Source organism: Neofelis nebulosa, chromosome 15 (genome assembly GCF_028018385.1).
Source record: "Neofelis nebulosa isolate mNeoNeb1 chromosome 15, mNeoNeb1.pri, whole genome shotgun sequence".
Taxonomy (NCBI): Eukaryota; Metazoa; Chordata; class Mammalia; order Carnivora; family Felidae; genus Neofelis; species Neofelis nebulosa.
In genome coordinates, this window is record NC_080796.1 from 75,900,173 (window position 1) to 75,925,686 (window position 25,514).

The following is a 25,514-nucleotide window of genomic DNA, read 5'->3' on the forward strand; positions in this document are numbered from 1 at the left end:
GACCCCACCCAAGCCCAGGAGCCAGAAGGATGGGCTCTGAGGTATGGACATTGTGACTTGTGATTCTGAGATGCTTCAGATCAGGCTCTGAAGGAAGGTGTGTCCCTGAAACTGGTTGACTTAATTGTAGGAAGCAAGTGTCATGTGATATCATCTCAGGAATGCAATTAAGGCTCAGTTGTGCTGTTGAAGAACCTGTGAAGAGTCATGACACTGGCTGCCATAATTAGAAGCACCAAGGATGGGCAGAATATAGGACTTGGTGGTTGGGCCCCTGTTCACACAAATGCATCCTGCCTGAGCGCTGGGGAATCTCTGGGATAAACCAGAGACCAGCACTGTGGATTCAGAGCAACCCTGTCCCAACTGCACAGGTCAGCACTTCTCCCAAGAGAGTAGTGGAGGTGGGGTGGATGGTTCTGGGTCTGTGCAGGTCCGAGAAAGCAGAAATGGATGGCTTACCTGTTTTGGAGAATGTATACAGTTGATGGATATCCCAACAGGGTAATTGTGGTCCCCCAATTGGTTTGAATCTTGTTCCAGGTGGATCAGTTGTGTGATTTTGGGAAATTTACTTAACATCTCTGGATTTCACTTCTTCCTCAGGAAAATGGGGGAAATGTTGCCTGCTTCATTAGGATTACATGGATACTCTGTATAAAAGGCTCTATCTAGTGTTTGGCTGGCTTCATAAGAGTCAGAACCAGCAGTTGTTGATTCTTATCTGCACAGAATCTGGAGGGGACCACTGAGCTGATGGGATAACCTGCCTCCTGAAAACAGGGGTCTCATCTTTGTAGGATGTGTGGAGGGGGAGATTGTGGGTACCTCATCTGTGTGTAAAGCACCGGGGTCGGTGCTGTGGGGTGACAAGGGGTGGCTGTGGGTGCCCTTGCTTGCCTCATTGCTGGCCAACCCAACTCAGGGCAGAAGGGACCATGTGGATGACTAGTAGACCCCTTTAGAGGGTCATGCAGCAAGGCGGTGGTCAGAACAAAGGTGGGCATCCTTGTGTTGTCTCTACATTCAACCGAGAAAGGAAAACAATAATACCTGAGCAGGGCTGGGCGTTCTGGGTGGTATAATTTTAATATTTCATTTGTGCTATGAAGTAGTCTAGTACTGTCTTGCACCAAAGAGTCTAGATTCTTTTCACTTTTGATTTTGGGTGACTCCTAAGTTGAGAGTAGGGTCTAGGGGCAGAGAACACGCTCCTGTCTTCAGGAAGCCCACTGTCTCAAGGAAAGGACAGACCCCTGTCCTGAGTGCTCACAGCACAACTTCCTTTGAGGCAGGAACTCTGAGCCACATTTGCAAAAGGGATCAGCTGGAGTGAAAGGAGGTGGACAGAATGAGAAGGCAGAAGATTCTTGGAGGAAGTGCCTGTCTGTCATGGGGCCGCTCTCTCCTCAGCTTCTCCACTGTCCCCAGGGCCTCCAGCACTACATCTCCAGTTCTCCCTGTCCTGGCCACAGCCCAGCCACCATGACAGGCACACCAGTGGAGGAATCCCTCTTCCAAATCATCCACTGCTACCACCAGTATGCAGCCCAGGAGGGAGACGTGGAGACCCTGTCCCTGGAGGAGTTGAAGGCTCTGCTTATGGACAATGTACCCCGCTTCATGGAGAGCCTGGTGTGTGGGGTCTGGGGTCAGGTGGGGATGAAGTATAGGGTTGGTTGTGGGGTTGGAAGCGAGTAGTGAGGGTGTAGATACATGGAGTTACCTCCCAAGAGAATTCCTACTTAGGGGAGGAGGAGGAGGGAGTTGGGAGGGCAGGATCTGCCAGCTTTATTTCCCTTCCCTCCCTCTCCTGAAACTTCCTGCCTGGCCCCACTTCAGCCCTAATCCCCGAGACTTAGTCCCAACCCAACCTGTTTATTCCTCTGCTCATCCTGTTTCCTGAGAGAATAGGTGCTGATCTTTCCTCTGCCTGAAGCCCCATTCAGTCAGAGATCCTGCCCCGAACCTGCCCTTTTAGCCTCAGCCCCTTCTGGGTACTGGCACAAACCTCCCCTGTCCCTGTGCTTGGGGAAGGACAGTTTGGGCAGAAGCCAGGTGGGGGTAGGGAATGTAATCTCTCCTTCCAGCTGCTGTCTGAAGGGCTAACAGAGGCTCTCGGACCAGCCTGGGGCTCAGAAACCCTCTCAGGCCTGCTCGTCTTCTCCATTATCAGAGTCTGTGATTACCAAGTATCTTGGGGGCTGCAAGGCTGGCAGGAGTGTCTGTGGGGTAATGCCCTCTGCCCTCAGCGCCATGCCTGGAGGGGTCTCTGGACTGTCACCTCCAGTGGACTTCAGGTCCATGCCCTGAAGGGCACTACATTCCAAAAGCAATGGTCCTTTGTTCACTGCGAGTCTCCCCCTTACCTACCTTTGGAAAACATCAAAGGAGAGTCCTGCCCTCAGTTTACTGGAGTGTAGCTGTGAGGGTCACAGAGGGGACTAGGGTGACTTTCTTTCCAGGGCCAACTGTCTGTAGCCCATGGGGCTGGGCCTGATGCTCACAGCACCCCCGCCCCTGCCCCGCCCCAGGTTAAGGGCCCCCAGGGACAGACACTAGACCAGGGGGGCTGAGGTGAAGGAAGCCAGGGAGAGCCTGCCCTAGCAGGAAGCCTTCAGTTTTGGGATCAACCAATTTTGTGGAGATAAGATTAGGTGAATTAGATGGTGGTCGGCGGCAGGGGAAACAGAGGGTATGGAGCTCCCCATGGAGATGAGGGCCACCCTCCGGGCCCCCAGCTGCTGACAGATGCAACAGGTTTCTTCCCTGTAGGCTTTCCAAGGACTCCACTCTGAGTCTCCACACCCACCAGCCAAACCCTGCTGGAACATGCTCCACAGGCCCTGCCCAGGACTCTGTTCTCGTCCCTGTCTTCTCACCGCACTGCACACTGACCCTGGCCTTCTTTCTCGCTGCCCCTTCAACCCCACGTGCATTTGTTCCTCCCCTATTCTGTCTCCGATCTTCATCCCTCAGGGCCACCTGCTCTGGGACATGCTGGACACCTCAGGGCCCATGATATTCTTTCCCCTTATTCTGCACTTTCTGCAGGGGACACAGGCTAAGTGTCATAAATAAGTCCTGAGCAGACACCACAACATGCACACATCTGATCCCACCCTCTGGTGGCCCTGCGATAGTGCTGGAGGTGCAGACACGAGGGGCAGGTGGGCTCTGCCTGGAGGAGCTCCCAGTGTGAAGCAGGGGCACAGCCTTCCATCCCAAAGCTCCTGGACTGGTGGCCTCTGCAGGGAGGCTGCCAGGGCAGCTGGGCAGACAAGTCAGGAGGTGCCAGGCCGCTCAGCTTTGCCCAGCAGCCAGGTGGCCAGCCAGCCAGTGGTGCCCAGGCTGCACTGTCAACCCACACAGCCCTGGGGCCAGCTAGCTGAGGTGCCCGCCATGTCTCCGCCTCTTAGCCTGATTCCATAGCATAGGGTGCCCTGGCCTCTGCCCGAGTGATGGGCTGTTTGCTGCAAGCCTCTTGTGGCTGGGCCATGCCATGGTGCCACGCAGGCAGTGGAGGCACGGCCCTTTGCTGTGGGCCATGTGCCTGGGTTGATGGGTGACCCTCTGCCCCTCCTCAGGGCCGGAAGGAGCCCTACTACATCTCAGAGTTGTTCCGGGCTGCAGACAAGAACAAGGACAACCAGATCTGCTTTGATGAATTCCTCTTCGTCCTGGGCCGTCTGGTGAGGGACTACCACCTGCACTACCACCGGCAGCAGTGTGCCCACTACTGCGCCCAGCACAGCCTCTACTAGCAGATGTGTGGCCGCCTCCACCGCAGGGGCCTGTCCGGGAGCGGATGGAGAGCTCTGCCCAGTGAGTCTGTGTGTACCCACATGTGTGAGGGAAGAGAATAAAGCAACCCCATAAATGTGTCCTGGAATTCTTTAGTTCACGGATTTGGGCATCTGCTGTGCGTCCTACATCGGGGACCATCCATTTAGGGTGAGAGATACAGCCCCAGTCTCCAGGAGCCCCTGTCTGAGGGGGGAGGCATGGCCCTAGTCCCCTGGAGCCCCTGTCTGTGTGGGGAGACATGGCCCTGACCTCCAGGAGCCCCTGTCTGAGGGGGGAGGCATGGCCCGACCTCCAGGAGCCCTTGTCTGAGAGGGGAGGCATGGCCCTGACCTCCAGGAGCCCCTGTCTGAGGGGGGAGGCATGGCCCTGACCTTCAGGAACCCCTGTCTGAAGGGGAAGGCACAGCCCAGCCTCCAGGACCCCTTGTCTGAGGGGGAGGTCCGGCCTGACCTCCTGGAGCCCCTGTCTGAGGGGGGAGGCATGGCCCCAGTCCCCTGGAGCCCCTGTCTGAGTGGGGAGGCATGGCCCTGACCTCCAGGAGCTCCTGTCTGAGGGGGGGAGGCATGGCCCCAGTCTCCTGGAGCCCCTGTCTGAGGGAGCAGGCAGGGCGCTAGTTCCCTGGAGCCCCTGTCTGAGCGGGGAAGCCCAGCCCAGCCTCCAGGAGTCCCTGTCTGAGGGGGGGCATCCATTCTCTTGGGGAGCTGCCTCTCTGGCAAGGAAGCCAGGCCTCACCGGTGATGTTTTGACCACTCATTCTCTGCATGTACATGATGGGACAGGGAGCAGGGGGGCCGACGCACACTGGACAAGGACCCACCTCGAGGGCCTAGAGGAGAGCCCCCAGGAATGAGTGTTTAAAAGTGGAGTGGCGGGGCGCCTGGGTGGCGCAGTCGGTTAAGCGTCCGACTTCAGCCAGGTCACGATCTCGCGGTCCGTGAGTTTGAGCCCCGCGTCAGGCTCTGGGCTGATGGCTCGGAGCCTGGAGCCTGTTTCCGATTCTGTGTCTCCCTCTCTCTCTGCCCCTCCCCCGTTCATGCTCTGTCTCTCTCTGTCCCAAAAATAAATAAAAAACGTTGAAAAAAAAATTTAAAAAAAAAAATAAATAAAAGTGGAGTGGCTTGGGCCTGAGAAGGGAGGATGATGCAGGTAATTGACGTCAAGGCCAGTCAGCGAGGAAAGATTGTGAGGTGGGTTTTGCACATACTGAGTCAGAGACTGGGACAAGGGCAAAGGGCAACACTCCAATCTGTTATGGTGAAGAGTGAAAAGTGGAACCTGGGCTCCCATCAATCAGGAAAGACTTCCTGGAGAAGAGAAGGGTTGGGTCTGGTTTTACTAATAAAGGCTGATGCGGGCGTTACTCTACTTGGGGCTATTGTGACTCACCATCCAAGTCCTCTGTGGTCTCTCACCCCTCCCAGCAGGGATCTGCCCCCCCACCCCTTGTCTCTGTGTTTATTTTTCTCTCTCTCCCTGGGAGCCCAGGAATCTGATGAAGAGCATCTCCTTTATGCAGAGTCTTCTCTGCCTTTAGGCCTTGCTGGGGCCCATCTTGGTGGGCTTCTTCTCAGAGGATGGTCTGCAAATCCATGTCCTGAGTGTATTGTGATGAAAAAGATGTGTTTTCAACAAACGATGGCGGGGGTGGGGGGGAGGGGGGCCGGCATTTACGGGACTTGGTTTGGTTCTCTCCAGCAGCTGGGTCTGTGTGCCACAAGGGGGCAGTGCCCTATGGGCTGAGCTGGGGCCTTCGTTTTTGACCAATCAAGCTCTGAAGCAGGGTGTTGTTCCCAATGTGCCCTGGGCCTTGCCGGCACTGACAACACTTTGCCCCAGCTGTCTCCCTCTGGACCTTCCTGGGGACTCCATGGGGCCTGCACTGCCCGGTGCAGGTGAGTGTCCTGCTGCACCTTGGGAGTGTTTTACCTTCTGTGTCCTCTGCCAGTGAGTGGATGCATGTGTTGGAGGAGGAATGCAGGAACGGGGCCTGTGGATGGACTCTGATGCCTGCGTCTGTGCTGCCTCCTGTGGGCCTCTTAGTCATGACCAGAGGCATGGATGACCAGGCTACCAACCTCCTCCAGGCCCAGGGGATGATTCTTCCTGCCTGTCTCATCTGAGACTGCTGAGTTCCACAGATCTTTGGGTGCTAAGGGGCAGCTCAGCCTAGACCTCCTGCCCTTCCCTGGGGTGTGGAGAGGTGTTTCTGCACTGGCTCTGCTGGTGTGGCTTCATTTCCTCAGCCTTGGGCCCAGGCCTGGTTGGACTCTTGGGACACATACCTAGGACCTAGTTCTTTCCTGTAAGTAGGAGCAGGTTCCGCTCCCCTGGGTTGCCCCACATCCGTCGGTCTGATTATAGGCCCTGCCTTTTCCCCTGATGTGCTTACCCAATTCTTGACACCCCTCCTGCCAGGTCACTCAGCCTGGCTCCTATTCCCCCTGAAGCTCCTTAGGCTGTCTATCCGGGGGCTGGGGAGCATCTCAAGGGCAGTTTCGTGGCCTGACTGGTGCAAGTTCCCCTGACAAGCACACGATGCCAGAAGGGGGTCATGGCTCACGTCTGCCTTGGGTCTCCCCCACTGGACCTGGGGCCTGGTTTTCCTAATTCCTGGATGAAGAAAGCTGTCTCCACTGGGACTGGCTTCAAGGGAGGCATCTCTTCAGGGCTCAGGGGCCTGGCATGACATCATCAGCCTCACCCTCACCTCCACTGGGAGAGGTCAGTGTGAGCTCCATTCCAGCCTTGTGAATGGATCCTAAGAAGAGTCTCAGAAAAGCCACTTTTTTTGTTGTTCTAATGTGTGCTTTTTGGCACATAAGCAGAACACATGTCCATAGGAAGAAACTTGAGTAACTCCCTGTGCCTCAGTTTCCTCATCTGTCACATAGGGATAATTGTACCTGTAATGTCCACTTTGCAGGGTTATCAAATGAGGCAGTGATACAAAAATACTTTGAAAATATATTGTGCTATTTGGGGTAAGTAAGGTGCTATTATGCCAGGCCATATAGGAGAGGCTTGGTGAACAACAGGTATAGATAAGTGCTTGATCATTGATTGAAAAGTTGTCATTATATGTGTCAGAAACAGCTCTATTTTTCTGTCACAAGGTTGACTAACCTCTTGCCAAGGAAGTTAGATCGCATTTCATTGATGTATTTATATTCTGCCATGTTATAAAAGTGATCTAAGCTGGTGGGATGTGATAAAGGGAATTTCAGCATCATATAAGGGATAGATCAAAGTTCAATTGTGCATTCGCTTATCACCTCAATAAGTATTAGTTGAGCACCTAGTTTGTACCAGGCCCCAGGGATGTATGTGATTTCTGCTCAAAGGGGATCCTGGTCCCAAAGAAAAGACAGAAAAGAAACAGATGAGTCATAACACAGTGGGGAAAATGCCATGATGTATGAAGATTTGGGTAGCATGGAGGAGAGAAGAATTAACTCAGTGTTGGTAGGGGTGTGGGGAGGAGGGTCAGAGATAGATGCAGAGCACACAGTGCCTGGCTGGATCAGGAAGAAAAAGAAGGACTTGACTGGCAAAGAGCATTCCAGGCAGAGGCAGGAAGTGCATGATGTCACATCATGTCACCCAAGTAATCCGATGCACTGAATGTTGTATCTCTCAGTGGGCCTCAGGTCCTCATCTGTAGAATAGGGATTATGACAGTACAAACTTCATAGTTTATAGTGAGAAATGGATTGATGTAGGTAAAGCACGTACAACAGTTCCTGGCACGTGGTAACAGCCCAATAATTTTTTTTTTTTTTGCTATTATTTGTTCTTATTATTGATTGCTTGCTGTTAGTATGTATTCCAGTCCCTGTGCTGGGTCCTATGGAGGCAGAGATGGATGGTCCATTCTGGGTCTTTGAGGGCTCACAGCCCAGCTGAGGAGTCAGGCACTCGTGAGAGCAGTCGTCCCAGTGTGTACCCACCCAGTGCTAGCTCTGCAGTGCGCTAAGTACGTCACACATCCTTTGTGTAAACTGTTTATTAAAATATAATACATATTAACAAAGTCCACAGGGGCGCCTGTGTGGCTCAGCCCATGAACGTTTGACTCTTGATTTCGGCTCAGGTCGTGATCTCACGGTTTGGGAGTTTGAGCCTGGCGTTGGGCTCTGTGCTAACAGCACAGAGCATGCATGGGATTCTCTCTCTCCCTCTCTCTCTCTGCCCCTCCCCTGCTCCTGCTTTCTTTCTCTCTATCTCTCAAAATAAATAAATAAACTTTAAAAAGTCTGCAAATCATAAATATTTTTCATTTGTTATTAGTCCTCACAACACTATAAGGTAGATTTCATTAATTTTTTAGGAGGAAGCATTTAAACATTTTTAAGTTTTTAATTGTGGCTATATATATATAAAATTTACCATCTATGTGTATTGTTCAGTTGTGTTAAATATGTGCTCATTGTTGTGCAACCAATCTTCAGAACTCTGTCTTTCTTAAAAGTTTATTTATTTATTTATTTATTTGAGAGCGAGAGAGAGAACCAGCACGAGAGAGGAAGAGAGAGATGGAGAGAGAATCCCAAGCAGGTTCCACACTGTCAGCACGGAGCCCAATGTGGGGCTTGAACCCACAAACTGTGAGAACATGACCTGAACTGAAATCAGGAGTTGAACACTTAACTGACTGAGACACCCAGGTGCCCCGGACTCTTTTTATATTGCAGCTGAAACCCTAACCCAATAAACGCTAACTCTTCATTATTCCTCCCTGAGGCCCTGGCAGCCACCATTCCGTTTTCTGTCTCTATGAATTTGACTACTCTAGAGACCTCATATAGGTGGAATCAAACAGCATTTGTCTTTTGTGTCTGGTCTATTTCATGCAGCATCACGTCTCCAAGGTTCATCCATGTTGTAGCATGTGTGAGAATTACCTTCCTTTTTAGAGGCTGATAATACTCCATTTTAAGTATATACTACATTTTATTTATTCACTCATCCTTGGATGGACACCGGCTTGTTTCTACTTTTTGGCAATTGTAAATAATGCTGCTGTGATCATGGATGTATAAATATCTATTTGAAACCCTGATTTCAATTATTTTGGGTATAGACCCAGAAGTGGAATTACTGGATCACATAGTAATTCTGTCTTTAACTTTTTGAGGAGCCATCACACTGTTCTCCACAGCAGCTGCACTATTTTACATTCCCACCAACAGTGCACAAGGGTCTCAAATTCTCCACACCCTCACTATCACTTGGGTCTGAGGTGGTACCTCACTGTGGCTTTGTATATCTTCCTTGGAGAAATGTCTTCTAGTCCTTTGCCCATCTTTCAATCAGGGTAATTTTGTTGTTGAATTGTAGAAGTTCTTTAGATATTTTGGATATTAACCCCTTGTCAGATAAATGATTTGCAAATATTTTCCCCCATTCCGTAGGCTGCAGGTAGACTCTATTTTTAATCTTTTCCTAATAATTGAGGTAACTAAGTCACAGAGAGTGTAATTAACCCAAAGTTACACAGCTATAAAGTTAACAATATAATGGAGCCCAAAGAGGTATGGAAACATGAAGGAGAGGGTGCTAATCTCATCTACTTCCCCCAGGAGGTGATGATGACCTGGAGAGGCACAATGTAAATATCTGTTGAATGCATGAAGGAAGCAGAGAGATTTCCCAGCAGAGTCATGTTCTTGTCAGGTCATGTTCTGGTGCATGATTCTCTGGGCCATGATATTTCTGCACTGGGAAACTCTGAGTGAACCGCCTCACCTTCCTGGCCGTCTACTTCCGTGTCTGTAGACTGGGTGGGTTGTGTGCACCACCTTCCTGATAGGCATTTTCCAAGGCTCTTTGTGCTTTGTGTTTTGTAACAAGAGAGATGTACCACAAATCTTCAGTGTTGGAAGCCAGTTAATCTGAGTGGCATCTTGTTGTGGAAGGGGGGTGTTGTTCCTCCTGAAATCCTGGGGGAATTGGCCACCTTCTCTTCTCCCCTTGGACACAAAGGTCTTCTGGCTTCTCAAAGAATCTCTTCTCCCCCACCTGACCCCCACAGAGTTGGGTTCCTCTTCAGCCCAGGCTGCTGGGGTCAGAGGCACACAATCACCCCAGAGAGGGCTGAAGGGTCCCTGCTCTGTTTATGAAGTGACTCAGTGCCTCCCACATGCAGAGGGGCCCCAAGCCAGCCTCCGTGTCCCGGAGCACAGTGCACCCTCAGCTCCCAGAGCAAGAGAGCTTGGAAGGGCTGTGGGCAGCTGGAGAGAGCCTGAGAGAGCAGCGCATGTCCCACAGAGTCCAACCACGCACAAACAGCAGCAATCATAGAAACGGTCCAGCCTTCACTGCTAAAATCCAGCAGCTAAGACAAGTGTTCTTAACCTCTTAGGGGTCTTGGGCCCTTTCAAGAATCTGATGAAAGCCATGGAGAAATGTGCTTATTGATGCAAACACTCAAAATTATGCTTTCAGCTCCAATTATATTTCAGAGATGCACAGACAGGCCACAATGCACAAGATTAGCAGCAGCAACAGCGAGGGGGACTCAGGAGTGGGCATCCTGGTTGGCCAAGCCAGAGGATACCAGGGGCCCACCAAAGGAGTCCTCACCATGGCCTCTTCTGGTTTCTCCTGCTGGGCACTAGTGCCTAGCAAGTGCCTTCCTCTTTCCACTACCCACCCCCCCCACCTCCACCTCTCATCAGAAACTTTCATTCTGTGCAGTGATTGCCCCATTTACCTGATTGGGAAACCAGAGGCTGTGGCAACCCAGGAAGGGAGCAGCTGCCTCTGCATGGCCCTGGCAGCTGGCCAAATCCTGGCTGCTATAAAAGGGAGCCGACACTCAGCCCTGCATGTCTTCTGTCAACTCTGTTTCAGGGAGACCTGGTAAGTAGGACTGCTTTGGCTGGCTCCATGCTTTGAGGCTGGGCCCCCACAGGAGAGAGGGCTGGAAGTGAAGCTGCCTTTTCTATGAGAGGGGAGAGAAATATCAGGGAGGTCTGGAGCTCGATCCAGAGCTCCTGGAGGAAGTTGGTGAGATAGGGATAGAGACGGAACAGTCCTCTGGCACTCTTGGTTGGGTGAGGGCACAGGGAGAGCTGGCATGCACTGTGTGTGGACCCTCCCCCTCCCACAGCCCTCCACTGGGTTACCTAAATGGTGCAGACCAGGACAAAGCCATCAGCTGGGGGTAATGAGTGTCCCCCTAGTCTTCACTCTGCTGGAGGCAGAGGCACCCTCCCCACCCTGGGATTCCCCATGTGTTCTGTGTTCCAGGTGGGGCAGATCCTTGGGCACCATGCTGACGGAACTGGAGACTGCTATAAACTCCCTCATTGACGTTTACCACAAATACTCCTTGGAGAAGGGGAATTACCATGCCCTCTACAGGGATGATTTGAAGAAATTGTTAGAGACAGAGTGTCCTCGGTACATGAAGGTGAGGAGGGGCTGGGTGTGGTCAGGGTTCTGCCTGGCTGATGAAGCCCTAGGCACTGGTCCTCCACACCACCCTATGTAGACAGCTGTACCTCAGCTCTTGCCAAAGTCTTTACACTCTGTCCTCTTTCTCCTTCTTCTTTACAGAAAAAGGATGCAGACACCTGGTTCAAAGAGTTGGATGTCAATAGTGATGGTGCAATTAACTTTGAAGAGTTCCTCATACTGGTGATAAAGGTGGGTGTGGCAACCCATGAAGATATCCACCGAGAGTAGCAGAGCCCTGGGCCCTGGGGCTGGGCCCTGGACCTGTCCTTGCAAAATAATAAAGTAGTTGATACCTCAGGCCTCTTTTGGTGTCTTGCCTTTCTCTTGTGGGATGAGGTTCCTAGTGGGTGGAGGGACGGCTGGAAAACCCAAAGGAACTAAACCAAACCTCTATTGTCCCCACTCCCCGTCTCTCACAAACCTTCAGTGCTTTCCACTCATCTGGTTTCCTCCCCATGTTCTCCCCAAACTATTCTCATCTCATCTAATCCCATGGTCCAGAGAAATTGGTTCTAGGACTCAAGGATTCTGAAAAGCCCATGATACTTGTAGCTGATGATTTTCTTAATTGTTCCCAAATGGGTAATATGGGAATAGAGTGATGTAGGGAAAACTCATCCTGCTTTCCAAACTAAAATTTAATATTGAGAAAAATATCTTAGATGTGACTCTTGAGAAATTAGGGAGGTAGTAGAAGTGTGTGTGTGTGTGTGTGTGTGTGTGTGAGAGAGAGAGAGAGAGAGAGAGAGAGAGAGACTGATTCTGTGTGTGGTGTGATGGTAGGTGGTTGTTCAGGGTCCTACATTAAGTGACACTAACAGTTCCCTTGTCCCACACTTGTAATTTCTCCTTGGAAATTTTTGAAGCTTTCCTTCTTGTTCTGCTCCCAGCCTCCCAATGTGATGAAATAATAAAGAAATGGACAAATAGGCCAATGTATTCCTAAAACTCAACTCAAAGAATAGGGTGCTGCCCTGGAGGGGGTGCGGTGAATGCTCTGCTGATCAGAGAATATCTACAATAACCTCCCAACCATCACTCTGGATTTTCCAAGGGTCTGGTAAAATGGGAAGGCCAGCAATGAATGGGTGCCTTTCACCAGAACCCAACCCCAAGCTGAATTTCCAGGCTATGCCTTGGGAAATTTTCTTCTGTGTCCACTTAGGTGATGGGGGAGTAGTGTTAGTGATGGAGAAGGGGGTAGGGTGCTGCCATGAGAATCTGTAACTCAGAGTTCTTAACTTGGTCTACTATGCATCTCTGAAATATAATTGGAGCTGAAAGCAAAATTTTGAGTGTTTGCATCAATAAGCACATTTCTCCATGGCTTTCATCAGATTCTTGAAAGGGCCCAAGACCCCTAAGAGGTTAAGAACACTTGTCTTAGCTGCTGGATTTTAGCAGTGAAGGCTGGACCGTTTCTATGATTGCTGCTGTTTGTGCGTGGTTGGACTCTGTGGGACGTGCGCTGCTCTCTCAGGCTCTCTCCAGCTGCCCACAGCCCTTCCAAGCTCTCTTGCTCTGGGAGCTGAGGGTGCACTGTGCTCTGGGACACGGAGGCTGGCTTGAGGTCCCTCTGCATGTGGGAGGCACTGAGTCACTTCATAAACAGAGCAGGGACCCTTCAGCCCTCTCTGGGGTGATTGTGTGCCTCTGACCCCAGCAGCCTGGGCTGAAGAGGAACCCAACTCTGTGGGGGTCAGGTGGGGGAGAAGAGATTCTTTGAGAAGCCAGAAGACCTTTGTGTCCAAGGGGAGAAGAGAAGGTGGCCAATTCCCCCAGGATTTCAGGAGGAACAACACCCCCCTTCCACAACAAGATGCCACTCAGATTAACTGGCTTCTAATGCTGAAGATTATTTACTGCAGACCACTGGGCTTTTTGTTTGTAGTAAACTTTAATCACATAACAACACAAATGAGTAGGAAAAGGTTAGCTTAAACTTGTATCCATCAACCAAAGCTTTAATTACTAGTCAGCTTTATTATCAGCTAACATATTGGTGAAAATGGTTGGTGGCCAGGAGAAAATTAATACTGGGGCTTAAGGAGACCTTGTGTACTGCTGGTGGGAATGCAAACTGGTACAGCCACTATGGAAACAGTATGGAAGTTCCTCTAAAGTTAGAAATAGAGATACCATGCGATCCAGAGATTCCACTACTGAGTATTTACCCAAAGAAAACTAAAACACTAATTCAAAAAGATATATGCATCCTTATGTTTATTGCAGCATTATTTACAATAGCCACAGTATGGAAGCAGCTCAAGTGTCCATCAATAGATGAATGGATTAAGACGATGTGGCATACACACACACACACACACACACACACACACACACAATGGAGTATTATTCAGCCATGAAAAAGAATGAGATCGTGCCATTTGCAGCAATATGGATGGATCTAGAGGGTATAATAAGTGAAATAAGTCAGACACAGAAATATATCATATGATTTCATTTATATGTGGATTCCAAAAAGCAAAACAAATGAATACACAAGAAAAAGAAAGAAACAGACCCATAAATACAGAGAACAAACTTGTGGTTGCCAGATGGGGATGGGCACAATAGGTGAAGGGGAGGGGACATTCAGGCTGCTAGTTATGGAATGAATAAGTAATGGTAATAAAAGCATGGGGAATACAGTCCATAGTATTATAGTAACATTGTATGGTGACGGTGGCTACAGTTGTGAGCACAGCACAAATACAGAGATGTTGAATCACTACGTTGTACACCTGACACTAAAGTGACATTGTGTGTCAACTATACTTCAATGAAAAGTTAATTACAAATAATAAAAGATTGGAATCCAAATGGGATGAAGGGATATATCATTGCACACTAAGATGGGTTTCTGCTTGGTAAGTGGGAAGGAGGGCTCAGGGACAAGGTTGCTTCCTTCTCAGGTCCTTGAAGGACAGTTTATCCAACCCCAAAGCAAGTGGTTCTGCCTTGTCAGGAGTGCGAATGCCCTCTCTGCATTGCAGAAATGGAGATGATGTAGTTCTGAGAGGTACTTTAAAGGTGAATTGCTGGCACTCTCAACAATAGCCAAATTATGGAAAGAGCCTAAATGTCCATCAACTGATGAATGGATAAAGAAATTGTGGTTTATATACACAATGGAATACTACGTGGCAATGAGAAAAAATGAAATATGGCCTTTTGTAGCAACGTGGATGGAACTGGAGAGTGTGATGCTAAGTGAAATAAGCCATACAGAGAAAGACAGATACCATATGGTTTCACTCTTATGTGGATCCTGAGAAACGTAACAGAAACCCAAGGGGGAGGGGAAGGAAAAAAAAAAAGAGGTTAGAGTGGGAGAGAGCCAAAGCATAAGAGACTGTTAAAAACTGAGAACAAACTGAGGGTTGATGGGGGGTGGGAGGGAGGGCAGGGTGGGTGATGGGTATTGAGGAGGGCACCTTTTGGGATGAGCACTGGGTGTTGTATGGAAACCAATTTGACAGTAAATATCATATATTAAAAAAAAAGAAAAAAGAAAAAAAAAAAAGGTGAATTGCTGGCCCAAACATGGCCCAAGCAAAAGAAGATGGGAAACGTTTACAGGGTTCACCAAGCTCTACACCAAGATTCACTCAGCATTTAGGAAACATAATGGGAGAGTGCACAAAATGGGAGAGAAATTCGATTTGCCTCATGATCATCCACATTGGTGGTGGCAGTGGTGTGCATGTGTGTGCCTGAGTCAGGGTGGGGAAGACATATCCCAGTGCCTTTAATTAGCTGTTAATGGATTGTTAGAATCTCTGTTAATGGATTCCTTGGGCAGAAATTTACCATTATTAATCATTTGCATTTATCTGAAAGCCCAACGAGTCTGCTTTTCTAAGCCAGCTTGGTGAGAGCATGGGGAAGGTGGCCCAGAGTGCCCTTTGGAGTTTCACCATAAGTGATGGGCCACTGGTTGTGAAGAATCACATTGACACAGAGCTGTCAACAGTTGATACCTGAGCTCATGGTTGGGCAGGGGAGGTGGCCCAGCTGGCACTGGCATCCTGGAGAAAGAGGTGGAGGTTATGGAGGCAGTCCTGGGAAGCTTATGACTAATAAGCAAATTGTGCCCATGACAGGAATCACTGGACAGAGTCAGACAGGGCTTATAGCCCAGAGAAAGGTGATTTGGTTTCCTGTTTCCCCAGTGACAAAAGAAGAACAAGGTAGTGGGAAGTTGAGAAATAAGTTGTTTAGCAGGAAACCTCATGCAATGTTTGAGTCCACCAAGGAGACCTTGGCTCACCGATTGAGGCAGATCCGGCCGCTGAGATTTCCGGGCTATAAGGGTGACCTGTCTGAAATCTGCTTCTCTACTCATGTTCTCCACCCAAGGCTCCTGACTTTAGCCAAATTCCTCATGTTTGTGACAAAATTCCTAAAGGGAGTGGAGAGGATCTGGAATTGGGCAATTGGTTATCTAGCATCTGAACAAAAGAGATTATTCCAATGGAAAAGATTTCCCCATGCCTCCCTCCACTTGGGAGGGTCCAGATACTAGCCTTTTCTCTGGCCCCCTGATCTGGGGAATTCAGTCTAAATTAAAATGGGGTGAAGAGGGCATGGAAAGCTACCAACACTTACTGGGTTCCTGTTGGGTGTCAGTGTGAAGGGAAAAAGTCATCTTGAGCCTGGAAAAGACAAAATGGTGGTTGCTGAAATCTTTGATCTTGTGCTAGAGTCTCTCTGAATAGAAGCAAGATCTTAATCCTTGTTAATCTTCCATCAACTGACACTTTTGGAAAATGTAACATGGTCAGCACAGTATATTTGCTTAATGGATAAAGCTTGACGTGGTGCTATGATTTCATAGTCTAGTAGAGATGTTAAGCCCCTGTCATGGTTTTTCACCCCATTGAAAGTTGAGTCCTCTATCTAACTGAAGAGTCTTACTTAGGCATTCCTTTCCTGACTGTATATAATCTCCAATACTCTTCAAATCAGCTTTTAAAACTCTTTGCTGATTCTCTCATTAATGAATTAAAACAAGAATTTTGACATGCACCTGATATATTTGCTGATAGTTGTGGTTTTCAGCACTAGACTTTATGATAGTTTATTTCATTCATGTCTTGTAACAACGTCTTGAGAGGTAATTACTAGTTCCATTTTACATATGAGGAGATTCAGAGAAGTTAAGAACATGACAAAACTTATTAACTTGGCAAGTGGCAGAGCTTGGATCCCTGACTGTCTGCAGGGAAGAAACACTGGTTAAGACCCAGAAATTCTCTTTTCTAGTGGGCTTCCACCCTGAGATTGCAGAAGGCCAGCCCTTCCTCTGCTCTCTGGCCTCTTTGCTGCCAGGTCTCTGCTATCCAGGGTTGACACAACAGGTGTCAGAATGAGCTTTTCACTTGGGCCCCTCTCCTTTGTCCAGGATATCACCAGGCATGCCTCAGGGCCTGAATTACCTGTTTTTTTAAATTTTTAAGTTTTAAGTTTTTTTATTTTCTGACGTCAGCAATCCTCCAGACATCAACAATAGAATAAGAGGATTAGCATCTTGATCTCCCGAAGCATTTAGGGGTTGTTCCACTGACAATTCTCCCTTCCTCCTGGGTTGGGTAGCCTTTTCCCCAGTCTTAGGGGCTGTGGAAGTTCCCATGTGAATAATTCTCTGATTTGCAAAATCACAGTCTGGACTGGCTGCTCAGGTCAGGGTGTAGACTTTCAGCAACTCTTTCCAATGATCTGTAGCCATCCTCCTTTCAGTGGACAGGAGGCTTTTCTTCTTTCTCCTTAATAGGCCTGTTTAACAGCAGAAATCATGGAGTTATCCTGCAGCCAATACAGGATAAAATAACCAATACCAATACAGAGGCTCCTCATTGACCTAGTCCCAGCAAAGACTCCATCCATTTAGCTTCCTCAGCCTCTTGTTTAGCTATGGCACATTTTTTTAACCCTGTGCTTTCTAGAGCAAAATATCTAACCAAAATAGTATGCTCTGGGTTTCTTTTCTGCTTTGGTTCTAGAATCCTCCGTGATTAAGTGCATCTATTAAGACTGAATCATTAATATCATACTTAATGGAAAAATATTAGACATTTCTCTCTTTTTAAAAATGTTTACTTTTTTATTTTGGGAGAGAGAGAGAGAGAGAGAGAGAGAGCGAGAGCATGTGCATGAGTGTGTGTGAGCAGGGGAGGGGCAGGGAGAGGGAGAAAGAGAATTCTGCTGTCAACACAGAGCCCAACCAGGGGCTTGATCTCAAAAATGGTGAGATCATGACCTGAGTCAAAATCAAGAGTTGGATGTTTAACTGACTGAGCCACCCATGCACCCCTAGACATTTTTCTTTAATGCCAGGAATAATACAGGATGCCCCATTACCACTGTATTGAATAATTGTATTGGAGGCCTTAGCCAGCATTATAAGACAAGAAAACATAAATGAGAAGCAATGTGAACTCTGGAGGCACTGGAGGCATGAAGTAAATGAATACCTTGCAGAGCACTCCTGCTTATGCATTTCATTGCCTCCTTCATTTCTCCTTCTGAATAACGTTACTCTTACAGAACTTTAATCGTGTGCTCCAGCCAAGTTGGGCTTAGTTCTTCTCCTGAGCCCATCAGTGTCATTACTGGAAAACACACTCACTTGCTGGTATGTTTTTGTTTTCTCTGCAGGCTAAAGAGCCTTTTCCCAGCCTGCATTTGGAACTCCCAGGCTAGGAGCAGCATAGGTGGTGCCATACTCTAGAGCTCTGGAGACATTCTTACTCTTGAGTCCCCTCCTCTAGGAAAAGGTTCAGAAATTTAGAAATTCACAGTCTGAGGTTGTGATCTCAAAATTCATTTCTGATGCACCTCCTCTTTCTGTTATCTAACCTGGGTCTCACAGAGAATTAACTTTTCAACAAATTCAGAAAATGCTTTGCTTGTCTTCTTTTTCCTCCAGAGTATTTTGCCAAGCACTCTGTGCTGTCCAAGGGTTTGAAGGTACCTTGTAGGACTCCTTTAATCTCAGCCCACCCCAGCACAGACATTTGATAGTCAATGTCACATTCATCTCCATAAACCAAACTTTTGACACAATTGCAGCTACTGTCTAAAAAAGCTGTTGGCTCCAATTCCAGGGGAGTCAATTGACCCATGAGACAGGTGGGAGTCTTTCAAGGAACTGCCACAGGTATGACTTGATGAATCAACGACAGTGGTGTATTTTTAATTTTCCCACTTAGTTGCTCATGCTCCCACAACCCCCCTTTATAAAAAAAAATGTTTATTTGGCTATTTTGAGAGGGAGAGACAGAGCTAGCAAGGAGGGGCAGAGACCAAATGAGAGGGAGAGAATCCTAAGCAGGCTCCACACTGACAGCACAGAGCCTTATGCAAGGCTCAATCCCACAAGCCGTGAGATCATTGAAATCGAGAATTGGAGGCTTAACTGACCAAGCCACCCAGAAACCCCTCCCACATCCCCTTTTAGGAGGATGCCTGGCATCTCCTTTTTGAACCAAGTGCTCACTCAGACCCATGGGGCTCTGGGATCAATTCTGCCCTCATGACTGGTGGACAGACAGCAGCAGCCTCTTTTGAGGTTGCCTCTTTTTGCTTTAAGAGCTGGTGTAGGTCAGTTTGCACAATTCCATAGATGATATTTCTTTATCACCCTTCTGGGAAACCCTCTATAAAGCCCAGGCTTGGTGGTGCTCTTTGCTGGCAAACAAATTCTGTTCCTATTCTGATGATTCAGCATTGTTACCCAAAGCACACAGGAAGTTTGGAAGAGTTTCCTTCAGCAGCTCTTACTTCCCTGTGTCTCCTTTGTTCCTGGCATTCCTCTCTCCCTTTCCATCATGGTAATTTGACTTCAGGAAACTTTTCCAGCCTTAGGATCTGGATGGGGTAAATATCTTACCCCATATGTCTTGCTTCATATCTCCAGGAGATTCCACTCCCTACCCCAAATTGACCAAAGACACTGCTGGCTAACTAAGTGTGCACTGGAGGTTAGAGGCCAGGCATCCCAACACCATTGCCCAACAGAGCAAAAGAAAACTGCTTCAAGATAGCTCTTTGCCTTGCCTATTCTGAAAAAATGTGCTGCAATTTTCTCATAAAAAAAATTCCCAGCTGGTCAAGCATCTGCTTATCTCTGCTAATAGAGGGTCTGTTTTGAATTCTCCTTGTCATAAAATGTCTTTGCAGTCTTGTTGTAACCCAAACCCAAAGCCAAAAAGCAGTTTAAAAAAAAACATTTTTTGAACGTTTATTTATTTTTGAGACAGAGAGAGACAGAGCATGAATGGGGGAGCGTCAGAGGGAGAGGGAGACACAGAATCTGAAACAGGCTCCAGGCTCTGAGATGTCAGCACAGAGCCTGACGTGGGGCTCGAACTCACGGACTGTGACATCATGACCTGAGCTGAAGTCGGAAGCTTAACTGACTGAGCCACCCAGGCGCCCCACAAAAAGCAGTTTTATTGACATATTGTTCACATAACCACAGAATTCATCAATTTAAAGTGTTATGTGGCCCTTTTAAGAGAATAACCAGTTCCTTCCAAAATCTGTTCCCTAAGAGCAAGAAATGGAGTGCCTTGGGGTTCCTGGATGGCTCAGTTGGAATAGCATGCGACTCTTGATCTCAAGGTTGTGAGTTTGAGCCCCACATTGGGTGTAGAGACTACTAAAAAAAAAATAAGCTTAAAAAATGGTGTGCCTTACTGAAAACCAGTTCATAGTGAGGGTGTATTCTCCTCACTATGACCCCAAGGAACTCTGCAAGGTTTCCTGCCATCTCCTGCAGGGCAGCAATTGCTTGTATTTACATACAACCCCCAACACCTGCCCTGTCTGGGCTCCCACTCAGTCTGGAGGAGTCTCTGATGGGCCCAGCTGCCTGGGGAGGGCCTGAATGACTCCTGGCACAGGCTTTGAGCTAGGAGTATGGTGACTGGGACTCACACACGGTGCAAGTCTTCACCTACACCATCTCATCCGCAGGGTTATGGACTTCCCCAGTTCTGGGGCTCTCACAGGCTGGGAAGAGATGCCCATTGATCCCTGCTAAGGAAACCTTTTTTCTTTTCCTTGTTCTTTGCAGTAGGATACAGGCTGGGGGAGTGGACACCTCCACTGACTTCCTTTGGGGTGGCCATGTGACCTGAGTTTTCATCACCTTCCCCTAGTGTTTGTTTCTGCAGCTGGGTGCAGGAGTAGGTCCTCATATTAACTAAGCTTACTCCTTGTGTGAGGGGGAGCTCCACACACTCATCTTCTGTGCACATGAGCTTTAGTCTCTGGAATGCTAAAGAAAGAATGGGCTCATGGCACCAGAAAATGGCCACCTTCCCCACAGGTAAAGTGAAAGGGTGGTTGTTTTTGTTTTTTCAAGGCCCTTAGAGGTTGTCTCATAAACAGCTCCTTCTTGGACCTTCAGAGCTTTAGACGTTCCAACTGGATTGATCTTCTGAGTGGAATGCAAGCCCCAGCTTGGTGCCCTGGCCTGAGCAGGAGCCTTAGCCACTTTCTTACATGAAGTGTGTCTCTCCTCTTTTCCCTCTTGCAACGGACCAGAGTCTTCTCCTCCCCTTCTGGGATTAGCCTCAGGGACTTCGGTAAACTGGAATCCCTCAGTGCTGAGTACTTTGTGAAAAGTTGGCCCCACCATGACTGGGCCTGGTCCAGCCTGCTTTGTGCCCCATTAGGCTTTCTCCACATGAAGCCCATGAAGGTCCTGTGAGGTGACTTATGACCTCTTTCATTTCTCCTTTTCTCTGATGTCTGCCACTCTTACAATTTTCAGCCTTGTCCCCAATCCTGTCTAGAACTCCTGCTCCTGGGGCAGTAATGTCAAGACCCATCAACCACACTCCTTCCTGGCACCTCACTGGCCCCAACACCTGCCCTGGGGATTTACTCAGAGTCACAAGGTGGCTTCATTCCTGGCAGTCCCGCCCACCCCACCCAGGCACTGTGGGACAGGCCCTCTCTTCTCCAGGAAGAGATTCAGCAGCTTAAGAAATTTGGTCTAAGATGCAGAAACTAAAAAATAACTCCTAAATATTTTTAAAAAATGTGTATTTATTTTTGAGAGAGAGAGAAAAAGAGTGTGAGTGAGGGAGGGGCAGAGAGAGAGGGAGACACAGAATCTGGAGCAGGCTCCAGGCTCTGAGCAGTCAGCACAGAGCCTGACGTGGGGCTCAAATCCACAAACTGTGAGGTGATGACCTGAGCTGAAGTCAGATGCTTAACCAACTGAACCACCCAGGCGCCCCTAAAAAATCACGTTTGAAGCACACCTGACCACTCTTGCTAGCTCATCTTGGGCTCTCAGATAATTAACTTCTGTAGCAAAACAACAATTCTTTATTTCCCTCCTCTGCTTTCTGGAATATTTTGCCAGTCAATAGATGCTTGTCCAGAGGACTAAAAGCATCCTATAGATTCACAGGTGCTTGTGTTTTATTTTGTTTTTTTAATGAACTTAGATGGTTCATATAGTCTTTTGTATGTCTCAAAATGATGTGGAATGTAATAGCAAAGAAAGGGAAAGAAAACCAAATAAAAGTAAGCATCCAGGAGGAGCTCTTCCAGCAGCCTCATCTGCTTTGAGCGGTGTCCTTGAAGGAAGAAGTGCCATTGTTGTTCATTGGATGTCAAGTTATAGTTACCCAAGATAAAGAATCTCTAGACACCTGCTGGCCCACAGTTAACTACAGGGCATTGTGTACTTGAACATTTCTTAAGAGGGTAGATCTAATGTTAAGTGTTTTACCATGAAAACCAAAAACAACAACAACAACAACAACAAAAAACCCAAAACAAAACAAAAACCCAAAACACCCAAAAAACAAAGAGACTCAAGGAAACTTTTGGAGGTGATAGATATGTCTCTCACCTTGATTGTGGTCATGGTGTCATGGGTGTGTGCATATATCTGACCTCATCAAACTTTACACATTAAGCATGTGCAGTTTTGGGGGTATCAAGTATAACTTAGTAAAGGTGTAAAAAATAGAACTAATTTCACCTGAAAAAGAAAAAAAAAAAAAGAAAGGCAGAATGGACCTTAGATAGACTCCATTACTTGATTTCCTACCAGGATCACAACCTTGTCCCAACATAAGCCATTGAATTCTGGAGGAGCAAGGAAACTGTGATGCTGAGTAAGCTGAATTGGATCCCAAATTACAATTGTGACATAATCCAACCTTCAGGATAAAAATACAACCACATGTGTCTCCAGCTCCTGTCTAGTTTCTCCTCTTGTGGCTTCCCCTACCCTTGAAAGCCCAAACATCCTAGGGGCATCCTCATTCCGTTGTTGGAACAGCTCTGCTTCCACATGCTGAGGGGACAGGAAGCTGGGGTCTCACTCAGTTGTCCCTGTACAGCAGATTCTCAGGGCTGTAAGGTGTGGCTGCTGAAGCCAGCAGTGTAGTTTTAGGGAGGAGCCTGGTTCTGCAGTGGTGGCCTGGGCCCATATCCACGCCTCAGTGGGGCCATGAGGGGCCCTGGAGCTCTGCTCCTTTCAGTTCATGTTGCCATGGTAACCGGGCTAACACAAAGCATGCAGGGGAGTCTGTGGTCACCAGACTTAAAGAGACTGCATTTTGGAGGCTTTGATAACCTCTCTTTCTCCTTTGATACTTTGGCTGTGGTCATCCTTGTCCAACCTGATACCTCTTTCTAACTGCTAATTTTGGAGATTGTGACAAGAAGATGGGGCAAGGTATGGAGGTATTGGTGTCTCACTTCCTGAAAACCTGGGGATTCTTTTTGAAAATTGACCCAGTGATTAGCTTTGCATCTTAGGACCACTTAGGGAGAAGTCTCCCTCTCCTTAGCCTCCTTCCCCCATCGATGTAAAATATCTTCTCTACGTTGACATTCTGCTTGTCAAAACAGGATAAATCTGGAAACTTACTTGTTCAAACAACAACGAAAACACTAATTTGAAAAGATATATGCCACCCTATGTTTATTGCAGTATTATTTACAATAGGCAAATATAGAAGCAACCTAAGTTTCCAGTAATAGATGAATGGATATTAATAATAAGATGTGATATATATTTACAATGAATATTATTCAGCTATAAAAAAGAATGAAATCTTGCCATTTGTGACAACAGTGATGGACCTAGAGGGTCTTAGGCCAAATGAAATAAGTCAAAGACAAATACCACAAGATTTCACTTGTATGTGGAATCTAAAAAACAAAGCAAGTGAACAAACAAACAAAAACAGTCTTATAAATACAGAGAAGAAACTGGTGTTACTAGAGTGGGGGTGGGGGTGGGGTGGGGGAAATAAGGGAAATAAGAGGTACAAACTTCCAGTTATAAAATAAATAAGTCTGGGCCCTTGGGTGGCTCAGTTGGTTAAGTGTCCAACTTTGGCTCAGGTCATGATCTCACAGTTCGTGAGTTTGAGCCCCACGTCGGGCTCTGTGCTGGCAGCTCAGAGCCTGGAGCCTGCTTCGGATTCTGTGTCTCCCTCTCTCCCTGCGCCTCCCCCACTCATGCTCTGTCTCTCTCCTTCTCTCAAAAATAAGTAAACATTAAAAAAATAAAAAAAGATAAGTCACAGGAACGAAAAGTACAGCATAGGGAATGTTGTCACTAATATTGTAACAATGTCATATGGTCATAGATGGTAACTATGCTGACTGTGTTGAACACCGAGTAATGTATAGAATTTTGGGATCACTGTGTTGTACATCTGAAATGGTATATGACAGATACACTTCAATTAAAATTAAAAATTTGCAAGCCCCACTCCTGATATCCAATAGACAGCTGTGCAAAAGTATGAAGAGACAAATACCCAAAGTAGAAGTGTAAGGAAAAATGTTGTTTAATAAAAATAATTTCAAATTAAAAACAAAAAATAAGCAATGCTTTTGCTTCTCTGGCACTCTTGCCTCTGTCCCCGTCTTACCAGGGAGACTGCCCTGACTCTGACTCCCTCCTTCCCTGATTCCCCCTTGCCTGCCCAGCCAGTGGCTAGCAGATGCCAAGGTGAGGGAAGTGTTTGCCAGGTTCCCTTCTTTCCTTGCCATCGCTCAGGGGATGGAGCCCATGTGAGGCTCTCTCCCATCTCCAGAGATGGAATCTCTTTAGGCCCAGTGTCTCGCCCCATCCCCACCCTTTATTTTTGTTATTTTTAATTTTTGAGAGGGAGAGAGGGAGAGAGGGAGAGAGGGAGAGAGGGAGAGAGAGGGAGAATCCCAAGCAGGCTCCACGCTCAGCACAGAGCCTGATGTGAGGCTTGATCCCATGACCTTGGGATCATGACTTGAGCCAAACTCAAGAGTCAGATGCTCAACCAACTGGGCCATCCAGGTGCTCTGGAGTTCATTTCCCCTCTCAGAGATGGTAGCCGCATGGAAAGTGCCTCATGAGGGCAAGGCACTTCCATTTATTACTTCTACCCAAAGCCAGTCTCTGGGATGACTTGGGCTCCAAACCCAGCTTGGTGACTGCCATCCTGCTCCTTCTGGTCACCCCACCTTAAGCTCTGGGTGTGCTTCTTCCAACTTCTTGGGTGTGACTACAAGAGCCATTTGGGTAGTTTTAAGTTTTGATATCATTTTAATTTTGTATAATTTATTTTCATAATTCTAAATTCACAGAAAAATTGCAAGTATATTATAAGAAACCCCCATACACACTTTCCTCAGATTTACCAGGTTGATTCACTATTTCTTTATTTCACAAAATTTGAAATTGTCATGATGTGTTTTACAGGATGTTTCCATCAGAGCACTTCAAGTGTAGGTCAAAGAGTTCAAATTCATGTTTTCACTATTAGTTAAAATTTTCTCCCATTGTGCTAGGTTTTCCAACATTGTCAAAGCATTTTGACTGACTTTACAGAGGGAGTTGCAAAAGTGAGTTTGTATCAATCTGGCCTAATATTTTTTTTGAAAAGTTTATTTCCTGTGTATTATGCTATTGCTTTTTGTACATAAGTGACTCTAGATGAAGCAGTATTTGTAAAAAATTAATAGACTCAACTTTTTAGGGGAAGTTTTATGTTTACAGCAAAGTTGAGCAGGAAGTGCAGAGTTCCCATACACTCTCTCAACCCCCTCCTCCTCCAGTTCCTCCAGTTAACATCTTGCATTTGTGTTAGATTTCTTCCAATTGAGGAGCCAACGGGTGACACATTATTATTAACTAAAGTGCATAGTTGACCTTAGGGTTCATTCTGTGTACATTCTATGGGGTCGGACAGATGTATGACGACATGTTTGTATAA

The 25,514-nt window shown here is 47.4% G+C and overlaps 2 protein-coding genes across 3 annotated transcripts; both read left to right on the forward strand.

The window, feature by feature from the left end:
• Positions 1 to 230: 230 nt before the first annotated feature.
• On the forward strand, positions 231 to 3,846 carry LOC131495698 (protein S100-A15A). 2 transcript variants are annotated; one of them, XM_058700761.1, is made up of 3 exons: positions 231 to 374; positions 1,414 to 1,635; positions 3,588 to 3,846. In XM_058700761.1, the coding sequence occupies exons 2-3, from the start codon at positions 1,486 to 1,488 to the stop codon at positions 3,762 to 3,764; spliced, it is 327 nt and encodes a 108-aa protein (XP_058556744.1). In that variant the 5' UTR covers positions 231 to 374; positions 1,414 to 1,485; the 3' UTR covers positions 3,765 to 3,846. The 2 variants fall into 2 exon arrangements, with proteins under 2 accessions (XP_058556744.1, XP_058556743.1); XM_058700760.1 differs by having other exon boundaries at positions 232 to 374; positions 1,432 to 1,635.
• Positions 3,847 to 10,513: 6,667 nt separating this feature from the next.
• On the forward strand, positions 10,514 to 11,565 carry S100A8 (S100 calcium binding protein A8). The gene is made up of 3 exons (XM_058700697.1): positions 10,514 to 10,668; positions 11,059 to 11,221; positions 11,368 to 11,565. Exons 1-3 carry the CDS (start codon positions 10,574 to 10,576, stop codon positions 11,494 to 11,496), a joined length of 387 nt encoding a protein of 128 aa, XP_058556680.1. The 5' UTR covers positions 10,514 to 10,573; the 3' UTR covers positions 11,497 to 11,565.
• The last annotated feature ends 13,949 nt before the right edge of the window (positions 11,566 to 25,514 follow it).